Here is a 21,859-nt window from a genome sequence, read left to right on the forward strand (position 1 = left end):
TAGGTTCTATGCACATTAATCACGTTTACTGTGGCAAGTTCCCAGCAGGTGATGGTAAAGCGTCTTGAGAAAGGGGTGCCTCTTCCTAGTTAGCAAGAGCATCGCACGGATGACCTTCCGCCCAGGTCCGGGCCCCCTCCCCGGGCCCCCCGGAGCTGGGGGCTTCACGTGCAGCGGGAAGCAGGACAAAGACGAGATCCCTGCGTGAGGTTCAGCCCTTGCGGGTACTCCCCAGGCTGACAATTAAAACCTTTCTTCTTTAAGTGACCTAAAGATCTTTCTAAAGCGTTCATTGTGTAGTAGAGTTACCTGCAAATGAACACTAATTATTTGCGCATCCATAGTTTGGCGCTTTTTATTATGCGGCCTTCACCCTGAGCTCCAGCAGTCCTGCCCCCTGAAAAGCTGAAAAAAACTGCAAATCTGTGTGCAATCACACAAGCCATCTTCAGTCCCAGTAGAGAGGCTCTGGGTTTGTTGGCATAACAAACAGTCATCCCCGGGGCATAAGTAACACGACCTGGCTCTCAGGACGAGTGGATCGCTTGTGCCGCCTTGGAAAGGCAGGAAGCGCCAAAGAAGTGGGAGAATCGATTCTGGCGGCTCAAGGGACGCTCTGAGGTCAGTGCCGCCTCCCCCACAGAGCTCTTGGCCACTGCAAACGGCTCCCGCAGCCACAGCGGCAAACTGCTGTAAATGATGCCCATTAACCAGACCCGACTTCTGAGCCCGGGGGCCCCGTGGGACCAAGCAGGCTGTGGACAATCCCGCAGACCACAGCAGTCACCTCCCAGGAGATGTCTTTGTGCTTGCCATCCAGTGAGGGTGCCCTGGGACTGGGCAAACACAGCCTGATGTGCTGAGACACAAAGCAGGCCCCTCCTCTCAGGTAAACAGCCTGAAACAAGATGGGAGCTGAAGGAGCTTGTGCCTCAGGGGGTCTGAGTGTCTGGGGGCCTCAGGCCAGGACTAAGAACTTGGTAACCAACTTCTTAACCTGCTCCCAGGACACTGGTTAGTAAGAACCTTAACACACCCAGGAGCCAAAGCGAGTGACAGGCGTGCAGCTGGGGCCTCCCAAGGTCCCCTGGAGACGAGGCTTCTCTGGGTTGCCCCCCCCCACCCCTTTGTCTCTGGGAGACCGAGTGCCCGGTTCCCCCTTCTGCTCGGCCTCAGGATCAGGCCTGTGCGAAAACCCTGCCTACACCTCCCACTTCTTAGGGGTAAGTGAGAGGATCGCTTTGTACCCGAGGGGGGTGCGCTGGTCTTGCAATTGCTCTGCGCTGCCTGTGTTTGCAAAATAAAGTGAGACAGAGCCCAGGCTCTGGGAATCAGAGGTCCCTGCGTGCCCTCCACCTGCCTCACCAGCTGAGCCCCCACGCCCACCCCACCCCCACAATCCCACTCCCGCCTACAGAACACGAAGGGAGGGAGACGGCGAACCAGCAGCCAACCATAGAAGTGTTTGGAAATAAAAGAAAGAAGTGACAAAACCCCGCCTCCCCTCCACCCCCCCACACGCACACGTTCTTTTCAGCCTGAAGTTCACCAGAGTTATAAGCAGCTCCGGAAGAGAAGCTGGCTTCCGCACACACGGACGTGTCTAGACACTTGGCTCCCCTATCCCTGAGCTGGGCTCAGCTCCCCAAAACAAGTGGGGTTATGGCTGGGAGGAGGGCCGGAGAGAAAGAAAGAATTTTAAGCTGGTGCTGAAAGTACTGCGCGTGCTTGGCCCGCTTCTCCAACTCCTGCTCTCAAAGTGCGGCCCTCCAGGGGCACACGGACGCCGGAGGACGCCGGGAGTCCACACGTAACGATAGCAACAGTAACAGCTCCGATAGCCGAGCCCCGCCGTGCACTATCTGATCCTCCCAGAGGCCCCGTTCAGCAGGTACGCGTCCTGGGCCCATCTTACATTTGTGGAAGCTGAAGCTTGGAGAAGGCAAGCATCTCGCCCCAAGTTACAAAGCCAGTAAATGGTGTGAATGAAAAATATCGCCAGCCACATCAGCAAACAAGGGACACTACCGCCATCAAGTCATCAGCTGCTACCGCTGCCCTGACAGTGAGCGGAGGGAACTCAGGCAGCCCGGCCTCTGCTGCCACCCCTAGTGGTGCCCCCGAGGGGACTCAGGATGGGAAAGCACAGGACACTGGCCCCAGACAGCTAAGGTGCACATCAAAGGAATGATTTCAATGAGCCCAGACTCTTGTCCCTTCCTATTCATAGAAAAGCGCTGAATTCCCTAACTTGAGATGTCCAGTTTTCTTTAATTAACATTTGTCTTTGGATGGTCTAGACTAGCTGGTCTTTGTTGCAAAAACCCCTACATATTCCGGCTTCTCCCTTGCCTCTCTGAAGTCTCTTAGAGCAATCTGAGAGGCTACCTCCCAAGCTCGAGTCCTCAGAAAGTCCACCGAATAAAACTCACTCTCAACTTTTAGGTTATGCATTTGTTTTTTTTAGTCGACAATGGCCTGACCCCAAACCCACGCCCTTAGCAGAATGCCGAGGCCCGGGGAGGGGAACACAAGGCGCTACAAGGGCAAGCATCTGCTATTCCAAAGCTTTCCTGGAAAGAGGAACCTCCTCCCTTCCCGACAGCACCGCCCTCTGCCCAGTTAGAGCTCGTCTCGTCTGCCTTGGTCGGTTGCCAGTCCTGGGCTATGCTCTGGGTGACACTGGACACCACTGAAACCCTGGAAACCCAAGAAAAAGGGGTGTCTGGAGTGTACTTGTTGATAAACTGGAAATTGTGCTTCCAGTCTACGCAGGTGGGTTGAGCATCAACCCAGAATATTTTCCTGGGCCTGACATACTCCTTGGTTCAGAAGATCAGATTTTGCTCCCGCTAGGTAGGGGTGGGGAAGGGAAAGGGGTATTGTGTGTTGGGGGGGGGGTGTGTTTTATTTTGCTTCTGGAGTAGGAGAGGGCTGGAGTTTCTCTGCTTATACAAAGATTTGGTTCTGCAGGTGATGGACTTGGGTTATTATTGGAGGTAGTCTCAGTGTAGATAGACTACACGCTCTAATTCGCATTCATGCGTCCAAGCTAGCGGCTTCAGGCCCGTCCCCGCCCTTTCCTCCCACCAGCTCCCGCCCCCTCTGAACCAAGTGTACAGGAACCCCCTTCCAACTGATGGGCTGCTGAAAACTTGGGGCCTTGCCCCCCATTTATACTTTATAACAGTCACTTATTGAGCACTTAAAAAGGAATGGCTTTCCAGACTCACAAAGGAAACAAACGTGTGGTTAGCAGGGAGGAAGTGGGGGCAGAGGGAGAGATGAACTGGGAGTTGAGTATTTGCAGATACTAATTACTCTATATAAAATAGATAAACAGCAAGATCCTACTGGAGAGCACAGGGAACTATATTCAATACTTTGTGATACCTTGTAATAATGATAAAGAATATGACAAGAAATATATATGTATATATATATACAAATATATGTATATATATATAGCTGAGTCACTATGCTGTACACCAGAAGCTAACACAACATTGTAAACTGACTATACTTCAATCAAAACAATTTTTTTAATTAAAAAAAAAGAAAAATTTTTGACTGCAGAATTTCAGACAGGTGGCAGTGATGACGATGCTATTTGGGGACGAGAGGGCATTGGAATGTAAAACAGAACAGTATAGACATTTGCCGTACCAACTCATTAGACCAGGCCCATCTTCAGAGCTTCAGGCCCAGAATGGTATTAGAATTCAAGTTAACCAGATTCTGGTCAGAGCTGGGTTTCAGAAGGAAAGGGGCACAAGGGACACTAAGCAGCCAGAGGGCCCCACAGTGGTAGTGCCACCCCTCCCCTCGATGGAGGACCTGGGCCTAAATGTCATTCTGCCTCTTGACTCCAGAAGCCCCACACCACCCAGACCACATCCAGCCGGGGCCGGACCCACCTTCTGCATTTCAGAGGAGACGTTGCAGGAGCTGCTTGGGGGGGACGCCCGTTGGCACCGCTGTTCCCCACTGCTCAGGGCCCAGGAGTTGGCAAAGTCATAGGGGTCTGAGGTCAAGGTCCCTGTGGAGAAAGTTTCAAGAGAATGAAGCCATTTAGGACACCCAGGACTTCTGAGTGAAAACTCCAGGTCTGTCATCACCTGAATCAACTTTCTTGAGACTGGCCCATGGGCATCTGGGGTGGGGGCACCTCAGATGGCCATGGGCACCGGAGCTCAGCCAAGTCTGAGGAGAGGTGGCTGGACGGATGCGCCCAGTGAGGACGGTGACGGGAAAGGCAATGAGGAACAAGCCCCCCCCACCACCACTGTCACTTCTGCCTTTTCATGCTTTCCTCCCTCTGTGGAATGTCCCCCATCCCCTTAGTACCTTGACTATCTCCACGTATTCTTTGAGATGCAGCTCTGGGACCCCTTCCTCCAGGAAGCCCTTCTGAATTAGCTCGACTCCCTGCCCCCACCCCAGCCTGGCTGGTGTTCCTTCTCTGGGCTCCCTCAGCACCCTGACCACTCTTCTATCAAGACTCTCATCTTCCTTTGAGTTAGGGTCCCTTTTGCTTGTATTTATCCCCCAGTCAACTGTGAGCTCCTCAGTTCAGGGCACAGGCTGTCTCTCTTTTTATTTTTTTTTTAATTTTTATTTATTTATTTGTTTATTTTTGGTGGAGGGAGGTAATTGGGTTTATTTATTTTTAGAGGAGGTGCTGGGGATCGAACCCAGGACCTCGTGCATGCTAAGCATGTGCTCTACTACCTGAGCTACACCCTCCCCTCTACAAGCTGTGCCTCTTATCTCTAAACTCTTATCTGCTGGATTGTGGACTGGAAATATTTTTTGTAGAATGAAGGTACGGAGGTGACATGAACCTAAGGCTCCCATCGCTGCATCCCCCGTGCTCTCACAGCGTCGGTGCACTGGTACTCAGAGCAGTCATGCTCCGGCCAGCTGCCCACAAGAGACCGTCACGGCCTTCCGGGCTTGCACGGCCTGGTGCGAAGTCGGTGCCGAAAAGCACCGCTTGCTGCGCCTTCATTGCAAAGGGACTCAGCGGAGCAGCAAGGCAAGCAGACCTTTTGCATAGCCAGGTCTGGAAGAGTGAAGCATAGTTCAAGGTCACATGATGTACCTGGAAATGGGAAATAAACTATCCCTGGAAAAAAAAAGGAAAAGCAGGACCTTGGAAGTATAGTGAGTTGGCATCTGGGGTGTGGGAAGCAGAAGAATGGTCCCCCAAAGACATATTCACCTCCTAGTTCCCAGAACCTGCGAATATTGTCTTACAGGGCAAAAGATGTGATTGAGTCAAGGATGACGAGAGGAAGCGCTCATCTGGGGTTACTTGAGTGGCCCCTTAAACGCAATCACATACATCATGTAAGAGAGGACAGAGGGAGACCAGACAGACACACGGAGGAGGCAGAGGCAGAGACTACAAGGATGTGGCCCGGGGTCAAGGACTGCCAGCAGAAATTGGAAGAGACAAGGAACAGACTCTCCCCAGGGCCTCCGGTGAGAGTGCAGCCCTGCCAGCCCCTGGGCTTTAGATTTCTGGCTTCCTAGAATTGTGAGAGAATACAGTTCTGTTGTTTTAAGCCACCGAGTTTGTGGTCATTTGCCGGCAGCCGCAGGAAACTGACACACAGGAGAAGCCAAAGGGAAGGGCACTTACATTTGTGGAATTTCTGCTGTGTGCCAGGCATTGTGATAGGTGACCTCTGGGTTCTGAGCCACATGCCCCACTGGCTTGCCCACTTTCTAATGCGCCATGTCAAGGAGGAGGCAGAGATGAGGCTTTGTGCTGGGTGGGAAGGCCCAAGAGAGAAGCACGACCCCTGGTCTGGTGTCAGCTCTCTATTGCTCTGCGTGACCTTGGGCTGACCCCACCATCTCCTGAGCCCAGCTCCTTGTGTGGGACATGGTGGATCAGATAGATGCCCTTTGGATCCTTTCCATCCCTGACCCTCTATGAAGTGAAACGCTATAGGCTACATCTGAAATGAGGCACAAGGATGTCTTACTGGATGGAATTACGAATAATCTCGTGTCCAGAAAAATCTCTGAGAGCCAGCGCTAAAGCCCAGCTGGGCAGACTCCCATGATGCCAGGAAGCAAGGTTAACTGTTGAGTCTTTACCAACCGAAAAGAACTAAACCCACAGTCCTCTGAGGATAATTTCCAAAATATCACCAGAGCCTCAATTTTTTTCCAACAAGCACCAACTTCTCCCTAGTAACATGGGTCCCATTTTTCGTTTTTTAAATCTTAAAACCTGGAGAAAGAGAAAGACATCTTAGGGCTGGGGTTTTCATTTCTGGAAATCTCAAAACTGTGCCACTGTAAAGGACAAATATCCTATTGAATCCATGATTAATCACACACACACACACAAAGTAGAGAGAATTACAAGACACAAAAGAGCAGGAGGAGAGGGAAAGCAGCAAGGGAAAGAAAGTGGATGAGTAGAAACGGCAAGTATGACTCAGCGTTCTGAGTACAGGGCGTCAAGAGCGAGGGGAGCAACTCTGCCAACCACCAGGCTTGGGTTTTAACAGCTCCCTGGAGATGGACATGAGCTGTGGGTCTGCATGATGTGGGGAGAAGGGCTTGAGACCCTGTGCGAAGCTGGGGCTCTTAAAGCACCACCCTCTCCTTGAGAAAGTTGACCCAAAAAATCCACTCCGAGAGATAGGGAAATAATAAGGAAGTTTATTCCCTTGGTCTGGGCTCTAGATAGGAGGGGGGAAGTCTCCTCTGAGAATTTATAGTACTGGGAAAGTCTTCATGTGGCATTGAGATTCCAATTTATACTTCTTGTGAAATTGAGTCACTCCACACTAAAAAATTAACACAAAATCCTTCTAAAGATGAGCTTACAATGCAAAAGTATGAAACACAGAAGACAATCCACTTCAAGCAAGACTCAGCAGAAATGAAAATAACATGATTAGAGTCTAAAAACTTCAGATAATAAAGTTGTTGTACAGAGGTTATAAAACAAATATATTTTAAATTACTATTATAAAGAAAAAATTGATACTTGATACAAGAACAAGACAATAAGAAAAAATAGAGTAGAAAAATTGCCATATTTGCCTTCTAAAATTACAAATATAGTCAATGAAATAAAAAAGAAAATTCAACTAGTGGATTAGACATCATCTCTCAGTTAGCCAGAGCTGAGAGAGAATCAGTGAACCGGAAGATAAATCCAAGTAGAGATGTGCTGATAAGCCCTGATGTGTAAGATTTGCTATTTTTCATGGTGTACATCTCCCCACCATGGCCAGTGTCAAGCTACCAACATGACATTCCTGAACACGGAGCGAGAAAAGATGCACACACTTGGTTCTCACCAGCCAGCATGAGCACATCACACGGAAAGCCACAAGGAGGGATAAAGAGGAAAGCGGAAGTAAGGTAAAAAAGATGGCGGAAAGGGGGACTAAAAATAACCAACGTATGTCTAACAGAAGAGAGAAAATGACTCAAATTTTCTACATCTGCTGAAAGGTAGGAATCATCAGCTTCAGGCATGATAGTAAAAATAAACACACAGAAAGGACACAGTGAAATTTCAGGATATCAAAAGCAATGAGATGACTTCTACACAAAGTTGAAAGACATGTTATCTGCAGAGAAGTGACAATTAGACTGACAACGTACTTCTCAACAGCAGCAATGGAACAACATCTTCAAAGCACTGCGAGAAGTAACTGATGTCCGAGAATTCTATACCTAGTTAAAATGTCATGTAAGAATGACGGAGTGTTTGTTTCAATTATCACTACCAGACCCTGAGTTAAGTAACTACTAAGGGATGTTTTTTAGAAGAATAGAAACTGAATCTACAAAGAAAATAGTAAGGTACAAGGAGAATTTATGAGCAAAGAAGCTGGTAAACTTGAGGGCACACCTAAAGAAGCACTGATCATGTAAAATTACAATCATAATGCCAAATTTAGTGGCTATTCAAACAAGGTGGGAGGAAGTGAAGGCAGAAGGGAAAGAAGTAGCATAGAAAAATCAGTAATAGTAAAAAGCACAAAATAAGGCAGTTACTACACATCCAAATACATCAACAACACAATTTAATATAAAATAGATGAAAAGAGGCAAAATTTTACAGTCAGAAGACAAAAAAAGATTAGGTGACACTAAAATAACAATAGTGAGATACAATGAGATTCCACTACACATTTATTAAAATCAGTAATAATAATGAATAATAATAGTAATGTGACAATTCCAAATGTTGGCAAGGATTCAGAGCAACTAGAACTCACACATTGCTGATAGAAATGCAAATGATACAGCCACTTTGGAAGACAGTCTGACAGCTTCTTACAAAATTAAACATACACTTGTCATACCACCCACTAATGCCATTCTTAAATATTCACCCAGAGAAAATGAAACATATGTCTACACAAAAACCTATATACAAATACCACCTCGCACTTATTAGGATAGCAACTTAAAAAAAAAAAAAAAACAGAAAATAACAAGTGTTGGAGAGGATGTGAGAAATTGGAAACTTTGTGCACTGTGAGTGGAGTGTAAATGTCAGGGCCACCATGGAAAACAGTGTATCAGTTCCTCAAAGAATTGCCATGTGACCCAGCAATTCCACTCCTGGGTGTGTACCCAGAAGAATAGAAAGCGGGGTCTTGAAAAGATATTTGTATACCCACGTTCATTGAGGCATTATTTACATAGCAGTGGGTGGGCGAAGCAGACAAAACGTGGTTTAAAAAGAAAAAAAAAAAAAAACCAGTAGACTTGAATAACACAATTAACAAAGGTAGTTCGAAGAAAGACACAGAATCCAGCACCAGTTAGAAAGCGTCCTGCTGGAGCATATCTAGAACCGCTGCAGGAAAGATCCCATACGAGACCACAGACAACCCCCCCCAGGTTTCTCATTTAAATCAGAAATCAATTTAGTTACAAAAGATAACGTTTAAGAAATTGAAGTACAGTTGATTTATAATGTGTTAGTTTCTGGTATAGCGCAAAGTGATTCAGTTCTATATATATACGTATACATACGTATATGTATGTATACATATACATATAGAGAGAGATTCTTCTTCAGATTCTTTTCCAGTAGCATTCATTGCAAGATACTGAATGCAGTTCCCTGTGCTATACAGTAGGACCTTGTTGTTCATCTATTTTGTATATAGTGGTTTGTACCTGCTAACCAAAAACTCCTGATTTATCCCTCCCCACCCCTTTCCCCCTTGGGAAAACCATGAGTTTGTTTTCTACGTCTGTGAATCTGTTTCTGTTTTGTAAATAAGTTCATTTGTATCATTTTTAGATTCCACATATAAGAGATATCATATGGTATTCGTCTTTCTCTGACTACAAAAGATAACTTCTTAAAATTCTAAATATTTAAAAATTTTAAACAAATTTAATAGGTTAAAAAGAACTCAAAATGGAAATTTGAGAATTCATAGAATTAACTGAAAATGAAAATATTTGCACATGAAAATTAGTGTGGTACAGCTAAAACAGTATTTAAGGAAAATTGATAGCCTTAAATGAACATACTGAAAAAAAAATTTGAGAAACTGGTGCAGGAGAAGACCAAAACAAATGATCTTACTATTTCCCAGTCTAATGAAAGGAATAATCAACTGCTTCTCCGCACACTTACCCCTTAATCACAAAGAAGGAGAATGCACACACAAATGTTCAGGTTTTGAGGGGAGCATCACTGATTAAATGTTTATGTAATTGAAATTATCAGAAGAATAAAGATTAGTGGTTTTCACATTGTCCATATTACCTTCTATTGCTTGTGAGCAGACACATGCACACACACAAAACACTGGCCTTTTTGGACAGTGCAGAGGACCACCCTTTACAGGTCTCACCCATGACGTTCCATCACAGTGGCTCAGGAGAATCTGTTCAAACCACTCAGCATTTATCAACCATCTACCATGTGTAAGTTGCTATGGGGAATTCAAACTGGAACCCAGCCAGGTCTGAAGAGCTCCAAGATGCGGTTTAACAGAGGGTCTAGGCCAGGAGGTAGGAAGCTAAGAGAGAAGGCTGGTGGGATAAACTGAGGTGAGGACCCGGGGAGGCTGGGATCCCAGGAGAAGAGACAGTGAAGGCTTGTGAGCAGGGAAACGGTGTCCCAGAAAAGCTTACCTTCTTGAGTCCGAAAGTCATCTTCAGCAAAGATGTTAAAGTTGCCGCACAGTCCACAGGTCTTGTTGAAGTATCTGTCTGACAGCAGGACTTGAAAGTTGCCGCTGCCGTCAATCCGGGCCACAAAGCCGTAGGCCTCGCTGGACAGCTTGTAATACCCAGCCTCAGCCTCCAGAAACAGCCCTTCGGAGGCATAGGGCATGGAGACGCTGGAGGGACAGAGGGAGCTCAGGAAGGGGGCTTCTCATCCATTTCCTGGGTGTCCCTCCACCCTTCAACCCAGCTGCACACTACAGGCTTCAGACCACGGTGCAAAGGGGCCGAGGGCCCAGTCTAGGAGTCGGGACACCAGGCTCTCACCCAGCCCTGCCCTTCCTCTGGGAGCACCTGCTTCCTCTCTCTGGACCCTGCTCCTTCATCTGAAAAATGAAGGGGGACTCCAGGGGAATCCCCAGGGCCCCTTCTAATTTGGACACTCTGGGCTCATTCCACCTTACCTTTGGGCCCCCTGCAGCACGGTGCCATTGACAAGCAGATGGATGTCGAAAAATTCCCCGAGATACACCGACAGGCTCAGTCTCTTGCCATCTTGGAAGTCCCCTGAAAGAGAAAACAATCATTTAAACTGGGTAGCGATCATTCCTTGAAAAACATTAATACATTTATTTATAACCATTGTCTCTTACCATCTGAGTGGAAAATCCGCCCCCCACAAAGATTTAACAAATGGGCAACAAAAAAAAATCTCCCTAAAAGTCTCATTTACTCACTCATCTTTCCACTCACCTAAAAATATTTATTGAGTGCCTTCTGGATACATAGTCCTCCAGTAGTCGCTTACATTTCTCAAAAGTAAAACGTAAAAGCATGACCTCCTCCTTCCGGGAGTTTACAAACTAAGTATGAAGATGCACATGAATCAAATACACTGTAAGGCGGCGAGTCAAAGCCACAGGGTGGGTTACTGATGGCAGGTACTCTGGGACGTGTTATCTAAAATGCTCTCTTAGGACAGAACGGAGATTCACAAGTTCCTCCTCAGCGCACCGAATCTGATTCTCTGGGAAAAGTTGAGAGATGCGAAAGCGTCTCTAAAAGTTCTTGGAGGTCAAGTGCCTCACTCCACACAGGGAACTTCATACGGACACAGCAAATGATCCATGTTGCTGTAAGAGATACTTGAACAGCCAAACACAGAATAAAATGGTCTCTGAGGTTTCCGTTGTGAGGGGCAAATGCAGAAACAAGGGCGATGGCAGTTGACATGAAACTGGGAAGACAGGAAGAGACATGTGTGCAGCATTAGGAAGACTTAACAACCCCACTGCTCACCCCTGAGAACCGGCGCTTGAGCTCAGCCATCGGTTTTCAAAGATAACTTCTGAGTGGCCACAGGAGATGAAGGATCCGGAAGGAACAGTGTGGTCTGAGTCTCAAGCCTTTGAGACTGAGAAGTTGATGGAAAGAGGGACGGTGAAGGCACCCAGTGAAGACAGAGATGGAAGATGCTGGAGAAACAGGGGTCAAATGTGGGGGGGCACAGTGCCTTTGGGCCCCTGAAGAAATGGGGCACCGGACCCCAGTGCAAAGGGTAACCTTGGGAATGAGGAAATGTGCCTTCTTCTAGGAGGGTGAGGGGACTGTGGGCTCCAGCTAGTCTGCAAAAGAGGAGGCAAGAATGCATATGGAGCCAAGTCCAGGAGACCCAGGAAGGTCTGTTGACATGAGGTGGTGGGGCCACGGCTGGGACCACTGATAAAGAAAGCTTAAGGAAGGGGCCGCCTGGCAGAGGTCTGGGAGGCGGAGACCCCAACCAGCATCCGAACCAGACCCAGGCAGCCGGAGGACAGTGACACATGACACACATACACACCCCGAACTAACCAGAATGAGCCAGAAAATAGACCTGTTGCTGGTATGATTTCAGTGAGGGCCGTCGCATGTGAGTACTGACACCATTCTAAGAATAGAGTCTTGAGTGAGATACCGTTAGCCTCTCGGGGGCCACCAGGAAAGGCCCACCGCCCACCCAGCACCCACAAGCCACAATCTGCAGAGCTCCAGACCAGTGCTGGCCGGGGTGAAGCAACCCGCCCACCAAGGGGAAGGGTTTTGTCCTGTTCCCCTGAGGAGTCTTCCCTGAACTGCATTTTCACTTTCAATAGTTTTGGCAGCAAGTTGATCTTTAAAAAGTTAAGCAAACTGTCCAAAAGCAAAAAATGAGCCAAAGGAAAACACACAGAAGTGATAGGACACACAGACTCAAACGTTAATGACAGGACCTGAGGAGTGGGGATCTGGGTGTTCGCCATCCTTTTCTTTCAATGTTTCTGTATCTTTGAAATTTTCCATAATACAATGTTGAAAAAGCAAACAACCTTCCATTCAGTCCCTCCCAGGAGACTTCCTGGCCCCTTGGCATCCACAGTGAGCCAAAGGCCAGATGTGGACACCACACTCTTGCCAGCAGTGAGCCCCATGCACCACCTGCCTGCTGGAGGGGCTGCCATGAGCCCAGAGACCCTCTCAACCACAGAACCCACCTCCTTGTCAGTACAATTCTCCCTCCCATCCATCCCCAGTCTCACAGAGCAGAGGGACGGGCAGCTCTACCCCTGCTTTGCTGGGTAACTCAACCAGTACCTTGAGCCAAAGGCATCTCTGTCCTGGGAACAGGAGAGGGACCCTGGTCAGCTCCCCTCAAAGGCACTCCCTCCAGTCACGGGGATTCAGGAAGGGGGCCTGAGAACCAGTCGGCCTGCCGGGGGGGGGGGGGGGGGGGGGGGAATGGGGGTGGGCTGGGGGTGTCAGCTGGAGGGTGGGTGAGCCGCCATCCTGCAGCTGCCGACTGGAGCTCTTCAAGGTGAGACAGGAAGGAAGGGGGCAGGGCACAGCCCTTCAAGGAATAACACAGCAATTCACACCAAGATGGAGGGAGATTCAACCCCCAACAGGCCTTGAGGCCCAAGATGGGGAGATTTGGCCTCCAGTAGACCTTGAGCCTCATTACACACTCATTGTAATATATTAACATGGTAAATAGCACTCCCACGGACACCGTGACAGCTCCGAGGCTGACCATAAAAGGCGAAAAAATGGGCGGTGGCCCAGCTCCTAGGAATCCCAGCCCCTTCCCCAAAGTGGCTGGAATAATCCCCTCACTTGTTAGCATTCAAAGTTACTGAGCCCATGAAAACCAACAGTGCCCACAGCTCGTGGCCACTGTCCCTTTGGAGGAAGAGAGCCTGCCCTTCGTGGGGTGTGTATCTACTTTCACTGTAAACTGAGCGCACAACCCCTGCCTTCTAAGACAGCCTGCACTCTGTCTGTGGAGTGTGTGTCTCTCTGAGTAAATCCACCTTTACTCAACTGGGGCTCGCTCCTGAATTCTTTCTTACACCAAGCCAAGGACCTACACTTGGCGGGGTGCATCCCAGGGACTCAACCGCGACCTGGGACACAGCCATCCTCTCACCCCACTTTTTTTTTTCCTGTATCAAAGGCTTCCATGGATGTAAAATCACCTAACCAGTCACTTGTTCCAGGGGAAGCAGGGCAGAACAGGTACCGTGGGAAAGCCTGGAGGTCATTAACACTATAAACGAAGGGCCTGTGAGGCTGGGCAAGCCACGAACTCAGCAGAAAGTCAAGCAAGAGGGAACCAGCAGAACGGAGGACGGAGCCCCTTGCCTCCCACCATGTGGGGTGCATGGGAGCCCCTGCCCCTTCCAGGTGAAAAATGAGGCAGCCTGACTCCATGGACCGTGGGACTTGGGTCCACAGGGAGCTGACACTGTGACTCCAATGCAGGGGATCAACGTCCAAACACTGAGCAATGGCGATCTGGTCTGACCTGGCCACGTGCTGGTGTGGAAACAGAGGCCCAGGCAGGGGAACTGACTCAGAATGTGGGTGTTCGTGGCTCTCTCTGGGCTGGTTTGGGAGCCACATCCTGCAGCATGGCTTAGAGGCCACCGGGACGCCCAAGGTCTCTCCTGGGTCCCCATGCTGGTGACTGGGAGCCTTGACCTGGGAACCCGCTGGTTCCTGATGGGAGCCAGCATCAGGGAAGGGGCCTCCCTTTCACAGCAGGTGGTCCCTCATGGTCGGACACAAACACTTTACCCAGGATGTGAACAAGGTTCACAGGACAGGAACGGGAATTGGTGACTTAGAAGTGAGAAAACAGGATGTCATTGAAGAACAATGGAGCAGAAGGAGGTGGGAGAGCACCGCCGTGCCTGCAGGATGGAGCCGCACATCCAGGACTGCCGGACCCAGCATCTCGGGCCCCTGGAGCAGCAGTGCCAGCCCACCCTGCATGGCCCAGCTCCTCAGACACCCCTCTCCTGCCAACCCGCCCCCCTCTCCCATCACCACCACTACCAAGAATGGAAAAAGCAGCCGCCCGTGTCCTCTGATGTTAGCAGCACGATTTGGGGTGGGGATTAAACCAATCTACATCGAAATGTGATTGATCCATAGCCTGGTTTCGGTCAATTACCTGCCAGAAAATTGATACTTGGTAAGATCAAGTTGTTATAAGGAGGGATAAGGACCCCAGGGGGAATCCTACAGAGAGGATCTGAACCGGAGAGACCTAACTCAGCCCGCTCCTCCACCCTCCTCGGTCCCAGAAGCCCAGAGAAGGATGGCCAGACAGGCCAGGTTTCTGACGCCAGCCCGCGTGGATGTGTGGGAGGGGTGCTGACCTTGAGGGACGGCGCAAGCAGCCACATTCACCACCACGTTCACCTCCAAAAAGTGGGCGTCCTGGGTCAACGTGGCTGCTTTCAACCTTTGAGGTTTGGGGGGAGCTTCACACTTGTCAATAACGTGTCTCCCCTGATCCTCACAGTGTCTCCACTTTAGAGATGAGGAAACGGAGGCTGAGAGATGCTGTGTGACTTGACTGAGGATACTCAGCGAAGAGGGAGACAGGGCACCGCAGCCCACGTCCTCTGACCCCAACTCTGGCTCTTCCTGTGCTTCCCTTCCCTGCCGGGGCAGAGCCAGCAGGTCTCATGGAAGGAAAACAGCCAACAGCACAAGCTGATGAGCCCAGTGCCAGACAGGGCTGGAGTGGGCAAGTGGGCTTCCTGGAGGAGGTGACAGTGACCGCCCAGGGACACCAGCCCAGCTTGGGTTTTCCCTGCCGGCCAGGGGAAGGGACTGAAGGAGGAGGGATCTGGCCTTGGGTTTAAATAGGGGAGAGGGCTTTTCCAACATGCTGTTTGCCTCTCTCATCCCTCCCTGAACTCTGTGCCTGGCACTAAGGTTTCACTGTGTGTGGCTTACAAACCCATCTCCAGGGTAAGGAGTCCCAGCAGAGAGGAGCTAAAACAGACTGTGAAGCCAAGGCAGCCACCCCGCCCCAGGCACCCCGGTGTCCCCATAATGTCCCCCTCCCTGGAAACGCCACTGAGGCTCAGAGCCATGGGGTCGGAGGCTGCCACCACTTTCTTCTTCCAAAGCCTTCCTCCCGTCACTCCTAACCCGCCGTCCCACGTACACCCCAGAGCCGTCCCAGGTAGGCGGCCTCCATCATCTCCACTAGGATTTTTATGTAGCCACAAGCAAGAAAGACAGGAAAAAAAGAAAAAAATTTTTTCCTTATGATGAGAACTTTTAGGATCTACTCTCTCAGCAAGTTTCACATCTGCCCCACAGCAGTGTTGCCTAGAGTCCTTAAGTTGTACATCACATCCCAGTGCTTACTTATCTTCTCATTGGAAGTTGGGACCTTTTGACCACCTTCATCTAATCCCCCGGCCCCATCCTCACCTCTGGTAGCCACAAATCTGACCTCCTTTTCTATGAGTTTGGTTGGTTGTTCGTTAAGAGTCCAAGTGTGAGATCGTTTAATATTTGTCTTCCTCTGACTTATGACACTTAGCGTAACGCCGTCTAGGTCCATCCGTGTTGTCGCAAGTGCACTGTGACTTTTAAGGTGGAGAAATCCACTTAAATAAACACTGGGACCTCCTGCAGCTTCCCTGGGGAGGTGCAGTTTCTCTTCACTGCTGCCTCTGAGGCGTGGTGGGTCCCCAGAGTTTCAGCCTTCGGGGTGACTTCCCTAATTCATCACACCCTAGGGATGTCTCTGGTCCTCTTCATCTCCTGCCTGGTGACCATGGCCAAGGCCATCCTACCTCCCACCTCTCTCCCTTTCAGGACCGTCTTGGCAAGGAGCCAATTTCCCCTTGACGCCTCCTGCTTGCTGCCCAGGGTGCTCCTCCAGCTCCTCGCTGCCCCCTGCACTGAGAAACAAACCCCCCCGTCAGACAGCAGGGCCTGCCCGTCAGCCTCACCCCATATCCCAGCCCTCCCCCGGCTCTGCGCACCTCGAACCAGGAGCGTCTGCTGGGAACTTGTCAGGAATGACATCTCAGGCCCCACTCCAGACGCACCAACTCAGAAGCCTCGGGGGGTCCAGTCGGGGCCGCAGTCTGTTTTAACCAGCCCTCCAGGTCAGCCTGATGCGTGCTGGAGTCTGAGAACCATGGCTCCGGCCACACTGACCCCCTGAACCCCACACACACACCGGGCTGCACAAAATGAGCATACACACGCTCCTTCCAGACTCTCCCTGTGCTCAAGCTGTCCCCACTGCACAGAACACCTTCCCCTGTCCTCTCTGCCTGAGCAAAACCCCGCACCCAGAGCCTCACAGGCCATGCTGTTGACGAAACCAGCCCTTCCGTACAACAGAGCCCCAGGCGTCACGGATTGACCCCTTCAGAGTCAATAGGGATCCCCGTGAGCTAAGCTCCAGGAAACAAAGATGAGTGTGACATGGTCCTTGCCCTCGAGGGATTCACAGAGGAGTAGGGAAAATGGCATTCCAGGGACATTCAGACCACCAAAGTCACACTGGGATAGGTTTTCCAGCAGAGGCAAGGCAGATGGGGAAGCCAGCATAAGGGGACAGCCAAGGAAGCAGGGGAACCCATAGGTAAGGCTGGACGGCCACTCACTGGGCTCCAAGCAGAGCCTCGCCGGGCACACCGAGGGTGCTGCTCCCACCCTTCCTGACCAATCGCATAACGACGCCAAGAGCCCTACTGCCTGCATCTCATGTAAGGGTCTGGGTATTAACAAAGATGCTCTTAGTCTCCTGGACCAAACCTGAGTCAGGGTCCTTCAACCCTGCTTCCTGATCAGGTGTCCACCTCGGCTCTGTCCTAGGCCCGCTTAGCTCAGTTTCAGCAAAAACCCCCTACCCTCAGTATCTGACCATACCCCTCACAACCCACCCTGGATCTGGTCTCCCTGGCCTGCCTTCATCAAGAATCCTGTCCGGCTGGTTTAGCCAGAATCCCCCTTGTCCCTGGTGTTTCTTCTTAGTAATTTTCCATCCAATGACCCAACCCCGGCCCCTGACTATAAACCCCTGTCTGTCCCTGACATATTCAGAGTGAAGCATCGCTTTCTTTTCCTGCAAAATCCCCAAGGCAGTGGTCCCTCTTGAATAAAGTCTACCTCACCATCCTTAAAACAATTGTCATGAAAATTTTTATAGTAACATTGTGAGTCTGTTGCCATCTCACTCTCAAGGCTGAGGACCACCCCCTCCCTTGGGAAGGTTCTGCAGCATCCCGCGCTCACACACCACACACATCTCATTAATTCTTAGGCAGTGAAGGTCACCAAACCACAATGTTCCATCTCTGTCTCCAGCCCCGCTCCCAGCCTTGGAAGGTGCCCTCTCTCCTTAGTACAGAGGGAAGTTCCTTCCTCCTGATAAGCCCAGGATCAAAATCCAGCTCTTCCCTTACAATCTGTCAGCCCTTGAGAGGATCATTCAGCCTCCTTGTGCTTCAGCTCTTCCTGGGTGAAGCAGGGTGACTTTACCTCTCCCAACATCTCAGAGCTGCCACAGGGGTGCAGAGATAACAAGGGAATGGTACCAGCAGTTCGCCAGGAACACGGGAGGTGCTCAACATCACCTAGACACTCTGAATTTCAGCAAATATGCCACCATCCTTCCCTTTCCTACAGGCTTTGTTTCTTACAAAGCATCTTCTGGGTCATCATTTCTCTTGAAGCTTCGGAGCTCCCAGAGCGTTGCCCGGACCCAGAGCAATGGAGCACCACTGGAGAAGCACGAAGACTCTCTCCATCCACCAGGCTGCCCCGGGGAGAGACTATGGAGAAGCCGAGGGAACCCCTGTGTCGTGGAGAGGCCATTCCCCACCTTGCTCTCTGCTCGGGCACCGTCCTAAGGATAGAAGACCTCCCCCAATCTCTGCCGTCCCCACATGCCAGGGCTGAGCTACGCTGGCCCCTGCTCTGAATTCCCCGCCTCAGCGCCCAGGACTCACCGATGAGCGAGAAGGAGTGTTTCTGGCAGTCTCCGGCCAGGAGGTAACTGCAGCCGCCCGCAAAGCTGTACATGCTCTCATCAAAGGTGCTGACAAAGTCGTCGCCGAAGAGGCTGCATCGGGCCATGGACGGCCTGCCAGGAGTCCCTTCTCCACAAAGGGCCCCTGGAGGGAGAGAAGCCATGAGTGAGCACAGCTGGGGCCACCAGCCCAGACCACTCCAGCCTGGCAGGGGGGAGGCTGAACCTGTTAAGAAACCGGACTCTGAGGAGGAGAGGACAGCTTGGTGGTAGAGCGCCTGCCTAGCATGCACAAAGCCCTGGGTTCAATCCCCAGTGCCCCACTTAGATAAATAAACCTAATTACCTCCTCCCCTGAAAACAAAAGAAAAGAAAAGAAAATCAGGCTCTGGAGAAGTCCTTTCCATCCCAAACAAGACTAAAGCTGCTGCTTTTAGCCCCAAACATGACCCAGCACTCAGCAGTAACAGAGGGGCTGTTTTTCAGGAAATCCATCCATTTTGATGACATGTATTCACTGACTTTAAATGTACTGCATGCTTAATATAGAAAATTTGTGGAGACTACGGAAGAAATAATAAAAAGAAGTTAAAACCACGGGTGACCAACCTTCAGCAATAACCAGAGTTAACATTTTACTGTTTCTCTTTTATTTCTATTTTGCAGCACATACATAACTACAGATTTTTGGGGGTAAATTTGTCCTTATACTGGGCAAACTATTTACAACCTGTTTATTTCTCAACATATTGTGAAGAATTCATCAGGCCGTACTTCCAAAACATGGTTTTCAGGGGCTGCGTTATATTTTATCTTGCATGGCTCCCTATGGGGAGGGTCTAGCATTTTCCAGGTTTCTGATGTGTAGATAGACTGCAATGAGCATCCTTGTACATTCATCTACTGGGGTATCTTGAAAATATTAAATCCTAAACGGATCAGCCTGTGCGCCTGACACACAGACTCTATGAAGTGTTAACCCCTGCAGGGTCATAGGCTAATTCCGAGGGGACCCTCCTGCCACCCTCACACCCTGCGTGCATGTGTGTGCTGGCAGGTGGGAAACCACAGCAGTCAATCTTTTTGTTTCCTGGATCACCTATTGCAGGACCCACTAGCAGGAAGATGCAGAGTGGGTGAGGAATGTACATTTCGCCCTAGACTAATAGCAGCAGGCTGGACGCTGTGGGCCTAGCTGTCTCAGTGGAGACTAGCCTCAGGCCAGGGTCAGACCAGGGCCCCTCTTGCCATTTACAGACTCATTATCCCAGTGAGGGAAGGAAGGCAGAGTCATGCAGTGAAGGAGAGCTGGCCTGGGGCCCAGCAGAACTGACCTCCGATCTTGGTTCTGTGTGACTTTGGCACAGTCATTTTTCCTCTCTGACCCTCAGTCTCTTCATCTGTACTGTGGGAAGTCCATCTGTACAACTAGATGACTTCCAATCCCTTCTAAAACTAATAACCTACCCAAGTCTTGGATTCCTTCTTCCCCCTTCTCCATCCCCATTATAAAAGATGATTCTCTGTGGCCCTTGGGCTTTTTAATTCCCTATTTGGAGAGGACATTTTCAGGCACCGGCTCCTTGATGAGGTCCTGCAGAGCCTTCACAAGGAGAATTAACCAGGCAACCAGTGACTCTGGCAGCCCCAACACCAGCCCAGCATGGGGCTGGGCACACAAGTGAGTTCCAGACACACCTGCTGATCCCTGGAAGGGGGCTGTTCCCAGTGGCCCTGGGGCAGGAGAGGAGAAGGGCAGCGCTTTGGTACCTACCTGGCAACGTGAAGGCCAGAGCAAGCAGCACCCTCCCAAGCCAGGCAGGAATCATCTGTGGAGGAGCAGGAGACACGAGCCCGCTTTAGTGGCTGCTGGTATGCGCCACCAGCCGTGCATCAAGTGGGGAGGATTCGTTTTAAGCAAAAGAAAAGATTGACCTCCACTTGCCCTTTAAATATAGATTGCTGGCCCTCGAAAAAGGCTCTGGCTGGGGCCAGGCCCAAGAGTAACACTCACTATGAGCCAGGAGCTCGGGCACCCTTCCCCAGACTGCAGTCCCAGAGGCACCCAGAGAAGGAAAGCTCTGCCCGCCTTCTCTTCCACGCGCCCCCGGGCCAGCCCAGCCTCCATCCTGTCCCTGAGCCCCGGCAGCAGCTCAGAGCTGGCGGGCACCTAATTCCTTCCTCTTCATCCCCCCACGTTTGCCAGGTCTTCCGCTTTTGCTCCTACCACTGGCACCAGGCTTCAAGAACGCTCAGGAACCACGTTTGCGGGTCGGTCACCCACAGTGTACATGAACACCTCTCCCATCTGCATCCCAGCATACAGCACTGTGTCCAGCACCCAGGAGGTGTTCAGGCAACATTTCTTGCATTGATCTCATCAATGGACAGGAGTCCAGCGGCCCTGGGCCCTGGGCATGTTTCCTTGCTGTGTAGCCCCCCAGGAAGGGACACTGGATCCTGGCTGGCAGAGCACCCCTCCCCCCAAGTCCCTTAGGGCCCCTGACACAGCCTTCTGCTCTGGAAAAGCTGCTAAATTAAGTGCAGAGTCTGTCACCTGAGAGTCCCTGGGTGGGGGGACTCCCTTCCTACCCAATTCCCCCATCCAGCCAAGGGAGAGGTAGCCCCATCCATTATCTGTCTGTGGAAGAAACAGTCTGATGTCTCATATGGCCAAGTCTTGGTCTCAAAGCAGGTGCCCCTCTCCTGCAACCCCCAACACAGGGACATCAGGCTGCTCCCAGAAGGTACCCAGAGGTGAGGGCAAACTCGCTCCTGTCCCACCTGGTCAAGCGCTACAAGCAGGAAAGCCCAGGCATGAACAGAAGCAACCACAGGACGACCAGAGGCAAGTGGAGGAGGTGGTGTTAGGACGCTCCCTGGCTGCGAATACCCCTCCAAACAAAGTCCTTCCAGTCCAGGAGGAGAGCCCCAGCTCCCCAAGGGCAGGGGCCAGTCCCGCACCTTCCTTCCACAAGGAGCCAGCCCTTCTCCCAAGACCATACCTTCCCCTGCAAATGGGGGCTGCGGGTGTCTCCAAGGTCTCTTGGGAAATTCGGCCTCCGTGCACGGTGGGGCTGCCAGCTCTAGGCCATGCTCCCAGTAACTGGGACTGGACTGTTCTGCTGGAGAGTGACTCCGGGGCTGCGGGCTCCCTGTGGCTGGGGGGAGATAAGCCCAAGTTGTGACGTCCATCAACCACCCCACTTCCCACCACAACACCCGTGAGCTGCCTCTTAATTACCAGGAGGAAACAATGAGCGGAAGTGGTATTAGAAACACCTCGCAGGCGATAAGGCTTTGAACAGGCTGGTGGGAGACCTCCCAGCAGCTGCATACGAGCTATCTTGCCCTCCCCGAGCCCCCACT

The 21,859-nt window shown here is 50.7% G+C and overlaps 1 protein-coding gene across 3 annotated transcripts in view; it reads right to left on the minus strand.

The window, feature by feature from the left end:
• Positions 1 to 21,859, minus strand: part of VWF (von Willebrand factor) — a 114,414-nt gene extending 92,555 nt beyond the window's left edge. The window contains exons 1-7 of one of the 3 annotated variants that reach the window (XM_074357439.1): positions 21,735 to 21,859; positions 21,496 to 21,651; positions 20,265 to 20,319; positions 18,471 to 18,635; positions 10,644 to 10,746; positions 10,147 to 10,355; positions 3,918 to 4,039 (exon numbers count right to left, since the gene is read on the minus strand). In XM_074357439.1, coding sequence (XP_074213540.1) covers positions 3,918 to 4,039; positions 10,147 to 10,355; positions 10,644 to 10,746; positions 18,471 to 18,635; positions 20,265 to 20,319 — 654 coding nt within the window. In that variant the 5' untranslated portion in view covers positions 21,496 to 21,651; positions 21,735 to 21,859. Of the gene's footprint in view, positions 1 to 3,917; positions 4,040 to 10,146; positions 10,356 to 10,643; positions 10,747 to 18,470; positions 18,636 to 20,264; positions 20,320 to 21,495; positions 21,706 to 21,734 lie in introns of those variants that run through there. The other 2 variants (XM_074357438.1, XM_074357440.1) reach the window with 2 other exon arrangements.

This window comes from Camelus bactrianus, chromosome 34, assembly GCF_048773025.1.
Source record: "Camelus bactrianus isolate YW-2024 breed Bactrian camel chromosome 34, ASM4877302v1, whole genome shotgun sequence".
Classification (NCBI taxonomy): domain Eukaryota; kingdom Metazoa; phylum Chordata; class Mammalia; order Artiodactyla; family Camelidae; genus Camelus; species Camelus bactrianus.